At 35.7% G+C, this 14,062-nt stretch overlaps 1 protein-coding gene across 1 annotated transcript in view; it reads right to left on the bottom strand.

Moving 5' to 3' along the window:
- LOC107719650 (neurocan core protein-like) overlaps positions 1–14,062 on the bottom strand; it is a 140,018-nt gene that overhangs the window by 80,999 nt on the left and 44,957 nt on the right. Inside the window, exons 3-4 of the mRNA XM_016527136.1 lie at positions 6,677–7,069; positions 1,511–1,702 (exon numbers count right to left, since the gene is read on the bottom strand). Coding sequence (XP_016382622.1) covers positions 1,511–1,702; positions 6,677–7,069 — 585 coding nt within the window. The remainder of the gene's footprint in view (positions 1–1,510; positions 1,703–6,676; positions 7,070–14,062) is intronic.

Genomic DNA, 14,062 nt, shown 5'->3' with positions numbered 1-14,062 from the left:
GTCTCCATACGCTTGCGCTAATTGCACGTTTGCGTCTTCACTGATGTGTAGCCAAGCTTCTCTGGAGATGGCCCAATTAGAGCTCTTCCATGCAGGGAGGGAAAAACCCACTCACGCTTTTATTCGGTGAGGGCCGGGCCTCACGGCTCAATTACGAGCTGACAATATGCAGTGGATATGAATGTTGAAATCAATAGCCGCCTGACATTCAGCCATGGAAAAGTGATTGGAGGCGGCAAGCCTGAAGAAACGGGGCTGTAATATGGTCGATACATAATAGATATTACGATTAATTAGAACGGCTGATTATTAAATTGCTTTGAGTCCTGGATTCGTTCTGAAGAAAGTTGTGCTATTCTGTTTCATGCAAGGGGGACCAATTTATCGGCACAGCAGCTAAAATTTTCGTTCTGATCTACAAAGTGATAGTTTTATAAGTAACACTAACAGGAAGATTAAGAGATTCCCTGGGGGAACAGAATGATCTAAACATGTTCAAAGATTTCTTTGCTCCTAAATATATACTTGTTTCTGAATCTGGTCCACAAAATTGAAGGAATCGAGAGTAAAGCAAACAATCTCTTATTAAACCTTTACAAGATGTACTTTGTTTACTATTTATGTTATAGATCTGTAACTTTTGTAACTTGTCATTTTTTTTTCTTCATTGTTCTTGTTGTTAAACACAAATAAATTACTGGATGTTTGTTATTTTGAAAATAAATTAAATTTTTTTTTTGAAATATTTAATAACATAAAAATTCTGGTTGTTAGTTATTGAAAATAAATAAAATAACAAAATAAAGTAAATAGACAAAAAATATCAGATTTCTGTCATGTAAAAAATAAAATAAAACTATTCAATAAAATATTGTAATTATACAAAAAATGTCGGAGGTTTATCATGTTGAAAAAAATTAGAATATTCAATAAAATATTATAAATACACTAAATAAAATGCTGGATGTTTATTATGTTGAAAATAAAATAAAATATTAGAATATTTAATAAAACTATAAATATACAAAATAAAATATTAGATGTGTCATGTTGAAAATAAAATAAAATATTACAATATTCAATAAAATATTATACATATATTAAATAAAATACTAGACATTTGTCATGTTGAAAATAAAATAAATAAAATATTAGAATTTTATAAAATAGCATGAATATACTAAATAAAATACTGGACTTTTGTCATGTTAAAAAAATTATAAATAAATACTAAATAAAATAAATTATTACATTTGTGTATATTTTTATTTATAAATTAAATTATTCGAATTTTCAATAAATTATTATACATATATTAAATAAAATACTAGATATTTATCATGTTAACAATAAAATAAATATTAAAATATTCACTAAAATATTATAAATATAAAAAACTAAATTATAAATAATACTCTCATTTGCCGAAGAATTACACAAACATGTTCAAAGACGTCTTAAATGCTAAATACATATGCACATTTCCAAATCTGGTTCACAAAAAACGGACTAATCTCTTGTTCTGACCTCACAGTCTGGTCCGACAGCCAACCAGCATCACAGTTGTCATAGCCGTCATTGAAAGTGGCTTGCAGCTGGGCTGGCGTGGCAATATTGGCAGAGTTCTCCAGACAAACTCTTTTGGCGTCGGAGAAGGACAGCGCGTAGCGGTCGTGAGGCGCGCGGTAGTGGAAGACCACTCCTGTTTGGGAAAAAACAGAGTGCATGATGGGAACCATGCATAAACTATTTCCCAAATGAACAGCAATAATAGGTGTTTAACTTGACAAATGAAACAACGCAGGCCCCTTGAAATGCTTTATTTCCTGAATTTCACTTTCATTCCTGTTTTTCAGCCATTCCTCAATCCTCTGAGAAAGGCAACAGACAGGAACACAGTACAAAAGAAGTGAAATCACAGCACCAGTTCTTTGACCAGTTTGAGGATGGACTTCCAGTTCGATGTACAAAGAAATTAGATTCCTGGGATTGCTTTTGAACTGTCCGTCTGCTATTCCCACATCACATCAGTTTGGAGTCCCTTTCGTCCTCTACTCCACACTCAACGGCCATAACCTCTGCTGTCGGCTGCCATCCCGGGAGAACGCACAAACATGAAAGGGACAAAGAAAAATCCTCAAAGCTAGGTGGGCCAATTTATGGTGAAACACTTCAGACGACGTCTTAAGGGGTAAGATTTCAGTCTCCTGAGCAATACGGCCCATTTCTTACCCAACTGTGGCAGCTACGCGTGACGCCCCACTTCAAAGGGGCACGGGAGGAAGACGCCTCTTTTGTTTTTTATTTCCTTCCTTCCTTTTTTCATCCTGCTTCTCTTTTTCGCTTCCCATTGGAGTTCAGGACAGACTCTAAGCTTATAAAAATATTCACTGTCTATGAAAAACATCTGGGGATGAGATATGTGGGACTCTCGTCTACTGAGGGATGCCGTATCTTATTAAAAAAGGGGGTCAGAGTATCTCATTTCCCGAAGACATAATCCAAGGAAGGTCAGATTTATGACCAGTTAGCTAACAGTTTTGTTGAATGTCCATAATATTTCACTGAGTCTGAAATCTTAGCTACACTCTTTAAGGAATAGTTCATTCAAAAATGAAAATTTGCACTGATTTGGATAAATATAGCATTACATCACTTGCTCACCAATGGATCCTCTGCAGTGAATGGGTGCCGTCAGAATGAGAGTCCAAACAGCTGATAAAAACATCACAATAATCCACACCACTCCAGTCCATCAATTAATGTCGTGTAAGTGTAAGTGGTGTGATTGTAATTAACAATTCCATCAATAAGGCGTTTTAACTTTAAACCTTCACTTCTGGCTAAAATATGAGTCCATAATCCATAATAACGCTTCCTCCAGCGGGAAAAGTCCATTGTCCTCTCACATCAAAATTCACCAACATATTTGTTTAGAGCTGTCTTGGGCTGTTTTCGCTTGTAAACTGTGCTGAATCTGTGCATATTTCTCTCCTGATTCAGACAAGATTACTTTTTCACTGGAGAAAACAATATTATGGACAGAGGACTCATATTTTAGCTGGAAGCAACGGTTTGAAGTTAAAAACATGGCAATGATGGATTTGTTTCTTATAAACACAGCTTTTCACTTCACACGATGTTAAAGGGTTAGTTCACCCAAAAATGAAAATTAGCCCATTAATTACTCACCCTCAAGGCATCCTAGGTGTATATGACTTTCTTCTTTCAGATGAATCCAGTCGGAGTTATATTAAAAATTGCCTTTGATCTTCCAAACAGTGCATCAGTCCAAAAGAAGTGAAATAAAGCGCATTCATCCATAATAAAAAGTGTCTCACACGCCTCTGGGGGGTGAACAAAGTATCGCAACCGATCCGTTTTTGTAAGAAAAATAACCATATTTAAAACGTAATAATCAATTTAATCTAGCTTGCGCTCACTGTTGTACACGGAAGCAGCTCCGGACGGATGACGTAGGACGTATAGGTAGCATATGCGCAGGTGAGAAGTTACGAACGCGGAAGCGCAGGGGAGAGATCAAAACAAATCTTCCGTGTACAACTGTTGGCACAAGCTAGATTAAAGTGATTATTACATTTTGAATATGGATATTTTTCTAACAAAAACGCATCAATTCACTACAGGACGCCTTTGTTCACCCACCGGAGCTTTTGGACTGATGCACTGCAACACCCGCTGACTGCCATTAAACAGCTTGGAAGATCAAAGTCCATTTTTAATACACAGTATCTCACAGAAGTGAGTACACCCCTTACATTTTTGTAAATATTTTATTATATCTTTTCATCTGTTTGCGGGCTGACAGGCTGACCCCCCACCCCTTTAACCTCTGCAGCAATGCTGGCAGCACTCATATGTCTATTTCCCAAACACAACCTCTGGATATGATGCTGAGCACGTGCACTCAACTTCTTTGGTCGGCCATGGCGAGGCCTGTTCTGAGTGGAACCTGTCCTGTTAAACCACTGTATGGTCTTGGCCACCGTGGTGCAGCTCAGTTTCACGGTCTTGGCAATTTTCTTATAGCCTACGCCATCTTTATGTAGAGCAACAATTCTTTTTTTCAGATCCTCAGAGAGTTCTTTGCTATGAGGTGCCATGTTGAACTTCCAGTGACCAGTATGAGAGAGTGAGAGCGATAACACCAAATTTAACACACCTGCTCCCCATTCACACCTGAGACCTTGTAACACTAATGAGTCACATGACACCGGGGAGAGAAAATGGCTAATTGGGCCCAATTTGGACATTTTCACTTAGGGGTGTACTCACTTTTGTGGCCAGTGGTTTAGACATTAATGGCTGTGTGCTGCGTTATTTTGAGGGGACAGCAAATTTACACTGTTATACAAGCTGTACACTCACTACTTTACATTGTAGCAAAGTGTCATTTCTTCAGTGTTGTCACATGAAAAGATATATTTATATCTTTATAATAAATATTTACAAAAATGTGAGGGGTGTACTCTCTTCTGTGAGATACTGTAACTCCGATTGGATTCGTCTGAAAGAAGGAAGTCATATACACCTAGAATGGCTTGAGGGTGAGTAAATAATGGGCTAATTTTCATTTTTGGGCGAACTATCCCTTTAATTGTCATGTTGATTAGGCTACTTGTTTTTATCAGCTGTTTGGACTCTCATTCTGATGGCACCCATTCACTGCAGAGGATCCATTGATGAGCAAGTGATGTGATGCTAAATTTCTCCAAATCTGTTCTGATGAAGAAACAAACTCATCTACATCTTGAATGGCTTGAGGGCAAGAACATTTTCAGCAAATGTGCAGTTTTGGGTGAACTATTCCTTTCCAAAAAGGTGTTTTAGCAGTGATGCCGTAGAAGAACCATTTTTGGTTCCCCAAAGAACCTTTCAGTCAACAATTCTTAAAAGAACCATTTTTATCCTAGTGTGAAAAACATTTTAATAATCTAAACAATGTTTTTCCAGTATAAATAATATTGTGGAATAGTGCAAATAAAGAACCTTTATTTTTACAGAAATATCAATTAAATACATAATTATGCAATTCATTTGACTGCATTTGTGTGCATTTAAGTTATGTCACATAAATACAGAATAAAAAAATAAAAGCAAGAATGTTATCTGAGGAAGTTTTACTTTTTAACAGACTGTGTTCAAATGTGGTAGAACTTCATGTTATTTTTTATTTTAAATATTCCTGTAAATTGTCTCGACTCTTTGTTCTTTTCATTATCCAGTGCTTTGTGTTCAAAAATACATTGCTGTAGCACAATAAGGTGTGAAAGCGTCTAAGGTTGGTGAATGCTTTAATTGGCAATGTTATTGCTATTTCCATAAAAGCTCGTAATAGTAATGTGAATTTTTCATGATACTGGCTGGCAGCATGTTTCAGTGCTTTAATTGCTGAGCTCAAACTAATTAACCATTCAAACGTGCAGAGGAGGAGGTTTCAGTACATGAGCATGCGCATGTATAGCATTAATAATGCACTGGTATCTCATAATGCATTTTTTAAGAGTCACTCTCTCTCGTTTTGCAATCAGAAATTATGACTTCGTCATTCATTTGTTCCCCTTTGCTGCTGAACGTTTAGGCCACGTTCACTGAAATCATGTTTGTGTTTAAACTACAAATAGTTTAATGCAATTCTTTCTTTGATATACAGTGTATATGATATACAGTGTGTTTGTTTTCACTTATTTTTTATATATATATATATACTTATTTGTTTATACTTTTTTGAACTCCTTACATGATTTTTTTTGAATTTTGTGTATCTATGATGAACATAATCTACTTTTGTGCTTAAAAGAATGACATTGATTTGCTGTGTCACTACTGCAGCACATTTAGCACCTGGTTAAAGCAGTTTGCTTAGTGAATAAGATGAGGTTTTCTCTCTGTATGTTGTGTTGCGTGTAAAAATGCCACGACTGTTTGATAAAATCGCCCTGTGCACATTTCCACTCCACATCCTCACGCAAACGCAAGTACTGCAGCGCATGTTGGCATCGAATGAAGTCTAACTAACTTCATCAAGGTTTTGGCATAAATCTGAGCGTGCAAAAAAATGTAGCAGCTGCTTGGTCCATGCCTCCGTGGTCTGATCAGATGGAAAACGCCACCAGATGTGCAGGAAAACCAATCCTCGGCGCTGAGGACTGTAATTACAGCCGTTTATCAGATTAAATAATATATCAAGTCACTCAGTGAAAGCGTTTCTGCGAAAACCACTGAAAAGAAAAGTTAATTGCGATTTGTGCAAAATATTAACATTAAAGCGATAGTTTACCCAAAAATGAAAATCCTATCGTTTACTCATCTTCAAGTTGTTCCAAACCTCTATGAGTTTCTTTCTTCTGTTGAACACAAAAGAAGATATTTAAACAGTTGACGGAACCCATGACTACCATAGTATTTTTTTTTCCATACTATGGAAGTCAATGGCTACCAGCAACTCTTTGGTTTCCAACATTCTTCAAAAAATCTTCTTTTATGTTCAACAGAAGAAAGAAACTCATACAGGTTTGGAACAACTTGAGGGTGAGTATTCATTTTTGGCTGAACTATCCCTTTAAGATGAAAGAAGTCAGCAGTAGTTTTATGATGAATCTGATTACTATAATCACAGCTGCGTGTATTAGCATTCTGCAGTGCACTACATTACCCGTGACCTGAAGGGGCACCGTATCTTGTTCATCGTTAATGCCGACCACGACCTCACAGCGGTACATCCCCGAGTCGCTGGATCGCAGGCCTGTCAGCACCAAGCTGGCGTTGTAGCGGTTCTCAGGGTACCCCGGCAAGGTGACGCGGCCCTGGAAGGCTTTCTTCACCTTGATTATATTGTCTTTAGCCACCAGAATCGACTGTTGCTTTTGTAGGCCATCCGGGCCACGCTGACCCCACAGTTTGGTCCACTTGATGCGGGGAGGTTCATGCGAAGGACTCGGGCGCAGGGTGAAAACACACGGCAGGAGGGCCGTACCTGACAGAGGCTCCTGAACCCTCTGGTGGGTCACCTTACGCATGTTCACCACAGTGTCACAGCTTACCATGCCTGAGAACAGAGGAAAAAATGACAAAACTGATCAGATTTAAGACTAATAGGAGCATTTTGATGAATAGTGTCTCATAGTGTCTAAATATGCACGATTAGTTCATTCAGAAGGTTCCTTCTGATTTCAGTTGTGAACAGGTTTCTCATCAGCTTATGGTGTTGCTTGAGATGTTCAGGGTTTTAGTTGTATGTGTTTTATTCGCATGATTTGTTCTATTTTTTATGAGTCGTTTTTTTTTTCTTTTATACTTTGCTAATTCTATTTAACTCAGTTTTTGTTTCCTTTACTGTATTTCCTAATTGTACAAGACTTTGGTACAACACTGTTGAGCTTTATAAATAAACTTTACTTTGAACTTGAAATAATCATATATTTCAAAATACTGCAAAAAAGAATGTACTAATAAAAAGGCTACTACCATATCCTTATTTAAAAATTAGAAAAAATCCATAGTATTTTTAATAATATTCAAATTAACTATTTATTTAACCAATATGCAGTATAAAACAGTGCAAACATTTTACGTATGAGGACAGAATCAGAAAAAATATTTAGAATTCTTATTTTTATTGTTTATTTATTAAATTATATGAATATATAATTATATAAATGTAATACATTGGACTGTGAAAAAACATTTTTCCCCCATAATAATAAAACAAAACAAATAATTAAACATATACATAAATAAATGTATAAATACAACTTGATGTGACTTGCTGAATGGAAATGCAACATGATGACAAATAAACCAGAAGAAACCAGCTTTCTTGACTCAATCCATCAAACTGTGAAATTCCAATTTTTACACAAAATTAAATGAAACATGCTGAATTAATACGAGGTTGTGTAAAAATACACTACCATTTAAAAGTTTGTTTTTTTAATGAATACTTTTATTCAGTAGAGATTATTTAAATTGGGCAAAAGTGACAGTAAAGAATTTTAAATTGTTACAAAATATTTTTATTTCAAATAAATGTGCTGTTCTCTTGAACTTCCTATTCGTCAAAGAATCGTGAAAAAAATGTATCATGGTTTACAAAAAAAAAAATATTAAGCTTTCTTTAATCCTTAAAGAAAATCTGACGACCAAAGACAAACAGCTGTATGTAGTTCAATCATTGATTGTGAAGCAAAATACAAACATAACTTAGGATTTGTGGCATTCGAGAGTAACATAGAACGTTTTTTGCTAAAATCAATATCAATACAATAGTAAACAATTTATTATTTATACTCTCCCTATTTATACTGCATTTACAATGTGATTTATAAATTCAGCAAACCTTGGCAACAGTAAGCGCACAGGAAAATGGAGTTATTTCACTGGTAATAATTCCTTTAGCCTCAGAGGTAAATAAATAAATAAATAAAAATCAATAGGTGGCATGAGCAAAAAGGGGGGATGATGCATAGACGAAAACCCAAGCTCAGCTCACTACAGCAGTTCATTCTCATCCCCAAGTGAAACACAATTCCTATTATGTACAGTTGCATTATAGTTTATCACAATGTGCTGCGGCCGGTCGTCATTCTTACTTGCATATGGAGATGTGTGAATGTAATTGCTGCAAGGCAGATTGAATGAATGACATGAGGTAAGGCAGACGAAGAGAGGCCGCCAACTATTCTGAGCGAGAGCGCAAAAATCCATTGATTTATTTTCATTAGAGTGGGCTTTTGCCCGGCACCTCGTGTCTGGCTTGCCCTGCTGTTATTTGATTTCATTTAATGTAAAGAAGGGAGTCTGCTACCAGAACAGGGAAATTTCATCTCTCCCGGCCCAACAACTTCATGCCATAATTAAGTGGAGAGATTGGGAAGCTAGGCGATGGTGATGGCTCTATACTAGTCTCAGCCTCAGACGTCACGCCCACGGACCGTTGGCTAAACGTCTGATGCATATGGCACACAAAAGTGGAAACACTTCAGGATTTTCGAAGTCGTCATCGGATTGGTTGAATTATAAAGAATTTCCGGGAGACGTGTGTGTCGCGTTCTATAACGTTCCGCCTGGAAACAAAGATGTCGTGACGCCAAACCCCCTCACGAAAGAAGAAAGCCATCGTGTTTACAACTGTGACGACGAGCGCTTATCAGGATCAACTAAATGCTGGATTTTCAAAAGTATGTGAAAATTAAAGTTCGTGGCACAGAATCTTTAAAATACGTCCGAGAGTTTTACAGTCCGAGGTCTGTTATTGTGGCGACATTTCCACGCCCCGAAACGTGATGCTGAAACGAAACGAACTGTGATTGATTGGTTGTTTGACATGTCGGTCAAACAGCCTCATGTGCGGGCTTTGGCCAATGAAAGCTGCCATGGATTCCAGACCTTCAGCCGTCAGTCTGAAGGTCTGGCTACACGAGACTAGCTCTATATTGACTGTAATGTGCTTTTTCATTTTCTTCATTTTTTTCATTTATTAATTGATTTAACTATTTTGGAGTAGTCTAGATCCATTTTATAAGTGGTAAGAGAAGTTATTTGTTGCATAAAAAAAATAAATTATAAAAATAAATAAATAAAGGGCCATGAGGAGTTATTTGTTACATAAATAATCATTTAAAATATTAATATATTATATAAATTAAGGGAAAAAAATTAAGGCCAGGATGAGTTATTTGTTGCATAAAAAAATTATTATTTATTTAAATTGATAAGGGTCAGCAGGAGTTATTTGCTAAATAAATAAATACATTGATGAAAATGTAAAATGAAAATGTAGAAAACCAGGAGCAGTTACTTACAGCATAAATATAAATAAATAAATAAATAAATGAATTAAATTAATAAGGGCCAGGAGGAATTATTTGTTAAATAAATAATAATATTATATTTTTATATAAATTAATGAAAAACAAATAAATAAGTAAAAAAAATAATAAATTAAGATCATGGAAAAGATTGTTTATTTAGTGAATACTGTAAGTGTATATAAATCACATGTGGAAGTTAATGATAGAAATACTGCAGATTAAGTGAAATAATATAATACAAAATGTCAATATTTAATGACATTTTTCTCTGCTCCAGATAAGTGGATATGTTTAAAGAATAACAATTATTTATAATTAATAAAATATAATATAAAATAAGTACATTTAAATATAATCAAATTTAAACAATTGATAATAATTTAAATAAATGTAATTAAAAATATTTTGCTTCTAGTTGTGCATCCAATATAAATAGAAAAAGAAAAGACAAAAAAATCTGACAAGAAATTGATTCAGTGTCACCATGTGCAAATCAAATGGACCAGATCAGGAAAAAACATCTAGCAGAAAAATGCATCTAACATTTCACAAAAACATAATAACAGGGACCTAAATGTACTATATTTGCAATCACCTGTAGTTCTAGTTTACAATCAAAATGATGCAATGAAAATGTATGTATTGCAGTCTAACATCTCACCACCATGCAGATACAGTGTCATTATGTGTGCAGCGACAAGGACGACCTCAGTCAGTGAAGTCACAGTACAGCCGTGAAAAACTCATTTCTATTAAAAAAAGCATGAAAAATGTGGCAGAGGCTGCAGAGCGAGTGAGTTGTACCAGGAAAAAAAAAACAAGCACAAAAACAATTTCTATTAAATGCTTCAAAGAAGCTCATATCAATATAGCTTCATGTGGAGCGTCAGGTGTGGTTGAAAGATTTGTTTTCATACATAAACATACAGTTGACAAATAAATATTTGTAATAAAAAAATTATGAACGTGATTTTAAATTTTTTACATATTTGATATATATTTTTACATACTATTTTAATATAATTTTATATGAATTTATATGTTATTTTGCTAATGTAAATCTGTTCTCTGCAAGCTTAACATCTTTTCCATCCTACATGCTTACAAACTGCTGAAAGTTTTATTTGCTCAGGAGTCTCATGTGGTTTGTGTGAAACTTGCAGCGTTACACAAATAAATTGCCCTGTGCTCCCTTGTTTGGGAAATCTGCTGTTCAGCTTTAGACTGCTTTTAAAAACACAACTGTACTAATATTCACACTTTAAGTCATCAAATTGAAAGCCTTTAACCCCAGTTTTAGTTTCTTTATATATATTTTGGGCATACATGTATTTACAAACAGCTAACTCCCGCTACATGTGAAAGCAAACAGCATCATCATACCCTAAATATGCTGTTACGATGCATATTTACAGCAAGTATGATGGTATAAATTCATCTGTGATGACATTTAGCTAAAGCATATAGGATGCAGAATGTCCTCTGTCATTTGCAGTGAGTAATAGAGAGTATCTTGGTGGAGATGACGGCGGCCCACTCGTCTAACTGCAGTGGGAACAGCACTTTTCCTCTGTCCCCACAGAAATAGACTGTACAGAGGTGAAACCACAGGCCAGCGAGTGCTTGACAACATCAATGCAAGGGGTAAATGGACTTGCAATTTTCTCGCAAACAAACATGTCACGAAGCAAATCGGATAGCTGAGAGGAAAAATTAGATTTGAGTGTGTTCTGATGAGGGTCCTGAATCAGTAGTGCTGGTCAACCAAAGGTCCTGTGCTATTTACTGAGGTGAAAAACAGCAGATTTACATTTGTATTTGCACGCAAATCCACCCTTACATATATATACAACATGTAGCTTACATTACATTATATATATATATATATATATATATAATTCCAATTTTCTTGTTTATTATTTTTATTATTACTATAATATATATATATATAATAAACAAAAAATTGGAATAATAAAAATACTAGACTATAAACTGGCAAATGTTTAAGATGTACTGTATTTATATTAATATTTTTATAATAATTATTATTTTTAATATTGTATTTTTTTAAATAAAAAAATAGAAAAAATTCAATAAATATAAACATCTTAAATATTTTGATGGCTGATTTACAGTGACAGCCAATCAACAATGGCTATTTCATTTAGAAATGGAGCAGGACACCTGCAGGCTCTCATGCCAGATGCTACTGCGGAGCCAGAACGTCATCCATTTGGCTTAACAAACCCTGATTCATCGCTTTAATGGAGTCGAGGCCTTTCAGAGTGCTTTCGCTTCACCTCTTGCCTTTATGTTGCCATAGAAATATCAAGACAGTACTTCCTGTTGTCATGGTCACAATAATGCGACTGCAATTAATTGTAATGCTTGATCGGATATAATTACACGGAATATAATTCAGGTTTTATTTGTTGCTTTATTAAACACGCTTTCAGATGACTCACATCAGCGTCTGTAACGTCACATTTGACAGCAGTGCCACTTTTGCACAGGTTTTTAATATGATGCTCAAACCTGTTATTATATGCATTATGTGTGTGTGTGTATATATATATATATATATATATATATATATATATAATGAAAATAACAATAAAAATATATTATTATATTATATGCTATGATATGATATTATATTATATTAAACTGCTGATTATTTAAAACATGATTTTATTACATTTCTTTCTTTCTTTTACGTGATCAAATGCTTTTTCAAAAACTGTTTACCTGTGATTTGGCAGCAGCAGGACAACTGAAATCACTAAATTATAAATGATAATTTGTTTGCTCTGGAGGGGGTTCGACGACTCCTCTCCAGTCCTTCTGCTAGATCTCATCTCGAAGCTCATGCTTTCCTTTCTTTCTGTCCTCCATCTCCAGGGAAGGATTGCGCATGATAAGGGAAAGGCTCTGAATTACCTTCCTGCTGCCCGAATTCATGCTTCAGGAGAATGTAAGCAGCAAGACTGTGGAGCATGACTCAGTTTCCCCAAGCCCTCGATGCCCACACGCAAAGACTTATAATTGCATCCATGCACGTTTTGCAGCCACATTTAAACAGATATGTAGTAAATTAGGCCGCTCTCCGGATACAGTTGTGCCAACCATGTGAAAAATTGTTTCGTCTGTAATGTTTTGTATGCAAGCGTGATCTAATTTGCCACATTAAATAAACAGAAATCAAATGCAGATACCTCCTCTCCTCTCCAGTCCTTCTGCTAGATCTCATCTCGAAGCTCATGCTTTCCTTTCTTTCTGTCCTCCATCTCCAGGGAAGGATTGCGCATGATAAGGGAAAGGCTCTGAATTACCTTCCTGCTGCCCGAATTCATGCTTCAGGAGAATGTAAGCAGCAAGACTGTGGAGCATGACTCAGTTTCCCCAAGCCCTCGATGCCCACACGCAAAGACTTATAATTGCATCCATGCACGTTTTGCAGCCACATTTAAACAGATATGTAGTAAATTAGGCCGCTCTCCGGATACAGTTGTGCCAACCATGTGAAAAATTGTTTCGTCTGTAATGTTTTGTATGCAAGCGTGATCTAATTTGCCACATTAAATAAACAGAAATCAAATGCAGATACCTCCTTAAAAACCAAATTACGCCTCGGAGTCAAGGAATAAAAAATTGCTTTGGTCCCACATGGGTAAATAATGAATGTAAGAAGCATGGCGAAATATACCAAATCTGCATTTAGATGGAAATGTTTTTACAAGCATAACCCCCTGGAGATCGGCCTTTTGTTTGAAATTCTGCCGTTGTTTTTAATCTTTCCTCGTCCGTCTGAGGTCGAACCAAATAGAAGGTAAAATATAGAGGGTTATAAGGCCGAAGACTAGCAAAAAATCCTGCGACTGCTTTAATCTATTGTGACTATTTGCCGTCGTCTTTGAACACCTGAAATGCATTAAGTGCTGTCAGAAGCCTTTATCAACCCAGAACAGGGAACACAAGGCAACAGCGCTCGAACACATCTCCTACACAGACATTTTTTCCTTCTCTCTTTCTTTTTCTGCAGGCTAATGTAATTGGCTGCTTGCTGACAGTGGCCCCATTGTCTTCAATTACCCAGCAGCCACCAAATGACTGATCGATTGTGGGCCGGGGTTATGCTGACAAGCCATGCCTTCTGTAGTTACTTCATTCATTTGTTTCGACAGTGATATCTGAGGGTTTTTATGAAGTAATGGGCCTTTTATTACCAC

The sequence above is a fragment of the Sinocyclocheilus rhinocerous genome, unplaced genomic scaffold (assembly GCF_001515625.1).
Source record: "Sinocyclocheilus rhinocerous isolate Xijiao unplaced genomic scaffold, SAMN03320098_v1.1 scaffold1294, whole genome shotgun sequence".
In the NCBI taxonomy this organism is placed as follows: domain Eukaryota; kingdom Metazoa; phylum Chordata; class Actinopteri; order Cypriniformes; family Cyprinidae; genus Sinocyclocheilus; species Sinocyclocheilus rhinocerous.
Note: the sequence above shows the minus strand (reverse complement) of the source record. Positions and strands in the feature narration are given on the sequence as shown.